The 1,816-nt window shown below is 54.7% G+C and overlaps 1 protein-coding gene across 1 annotated transcript in view; it reads left to right on the forward strand.

Annotated features, from left to right (window-relative positions):
- CSUI_003120 (dna rna polymerases superfamily protein) overlaps window positions 1-1,814 on the forward strand; it is a 2,525-nt gene extending 711 nt beyond the window's left edge. The window contains exon 2 of the mRNA XM_068063318.1: window positions 195-1,814. Within this exon, the coding sequence (XP_067924706.1) occupies window positions 195-1,513 (1,319 nt within the window). The 3' untranslated portion in view covers window positions 1,514-1,814. The remainder of the gene's footprint in view (window positions 1-194) is intronic.
- The last annotated feature ends 2 nt before the right edge of the window (window positions 1,815-1,816 follow it).

Raw genomic sequence — 1,816 nt, forward strand, 5'->3', positions numbered from 1 at the left:
AATTGTGAGCGCCTACAATTGTGACTCGTTCACCAAGTCAGTGCTTGCGCGACTCACAAGTGGAGTGCGGGTGAAGCGTTTCAACTTGCATGACGGCATTATCTGGTGTGGAAAGCACGGAGGGGTGAGAGTCTATGTGCCGGCAGCAGCACGTGTGCATGTTATGCGCTTGTTTCATGACGCATCTACGGCAGGGCATCCGGGGGTGAAGAAAACTCTAAGGGCAATCAGACGGAAATATACCTGGCAAGGGATGGAAAGGGATGTACGTGAGTACGTTTCAACATGTATCAAGTGCCAGAAAAACAAGCCGCGGTGTAGCAAACCGCCGGGCTTGTTGCAGCCCCTACCAATTCCTCACCGTCCGTGGCAGTCCATCTCGATAGATTTTGTGACGGGGTTACCCGCGTCGGGGGTTTCCGCGTACGACTCCATCTGTGTCGTTGTTGATAGGTTCTCAAAAATGGCCCACTTCGTACCTTTGCATTCCACTGTAACGGCTGAGCAGTTCGCTAAGCTGTTCTTAGACCGTGTTTGGTGCTTACACGGGTTCCCTACCTCCATCGTGTCTGACAGGGACCCGAAATTCGTGAGTGCATTCTGGGGGTCCTTTTGCGAACAGTTGGGAATTCGGAGGTTGCTCTCAACGTCAGCTCACCCGCAAACGGACGGGCAGACCGAGAGGACCATTCGTACACTCACCCAGATGCTGCGTGGATACGTTGGTAATGCTCCGGAAGAGTGGGTTTCGTATCTGGCGGTGGCCGAGTTTGCCTACAACAGTGCCGTCCATGAGTCCACACAGGCTAGTCCATTCTCCCTTGTGTACGTCGAGCCTCCGGACGACTTCCCCGAGTTGCCGCAGAGCGAGGAAACAAGTCTTAACGACGCCCTACAAAAGGCTGCAGCACGGTTAGCATTAGCAAAGGACAATTTGGTTAAAGCACAGGAGGCGCAGAAGAAAAACTATGATCGGACTCGCAAGCATGAAGTACTGCAAGCTGGTGACCTCGTGATGGTGTCAACTCGCCTGCTACGAGGCCATAGTACAAGGGAAAAGAAGCTCGCCCCGCGTTGGGAAGGGCCTTTCAAGGTGCTCAAGCGTGTCAACGACCTCGCGTATGTAGTGGATTTTCCGCCGTCAATGCGCGTGCATCGAACAGTCAACATAGGTTTTCTGCGGAAGTGTGAGGTATCGGCGCGCTATCCACGCTTACTGCCTTCTGTCGATGAAGCGGCCCCGAGCCGAGGCCTCGCAGAACGACACCGCCGTAAGTGTCGAAGTCGCGGGTTGGACGGGGCGGATATGCACCCTTACTGCATCGAAGCGATTCTCGAATCGCGAGAGCGGAAGAAGCGCGACGGGACATCAGAGCGTCAATTTTTAGTGAAATGGAAAGATTCCGAGTTGGGGGAAACATGGGAGAACTATGGCACGCTGTGTGATATGCTAACGCCGGAGGACATGGAGCTGCTCAAGAGTGTTAGCGCTGGCGAGGACGCAGCAGTTTAGACGAGGGGGTAGTGTAACGCCCTCGCTACGACTCTGCGCCGCCGCCCTGTGTGTCAACGCCTGTAGTGCGTGCCGTGCCGCGTGTCGAGTGCCGCGCGGTGAACGACCGCCGATGAGCCGACTCCTGTGCGTCTCTGTCGGTGCCTGTGACACGTGTTGTGCTTCGGTGACAAGACAGATATAAACTTGTTAAGATATTGCGGCGTCCATTACACGTGGTAGCACCGCATGGTTCCGGCATTGTTACCGTGAATTTTCTTTTGTTTTCTTTTTGTTGCGCGGCAAGTTGCACGATGTCCGGCC

This window comes from Cystoisospora suis, assembly GCF_002600585.1.
Source record: "Cystoisospora suis strain Wien I chromosome Unknown contig_1344, whole genome shotgun sequence".
NCBI lineage: Eukaryota > Apicomplexa > Conoidasida > Eucoccidiorida > Sarcocystidae > Cystoisospora > Cystoisospora suis.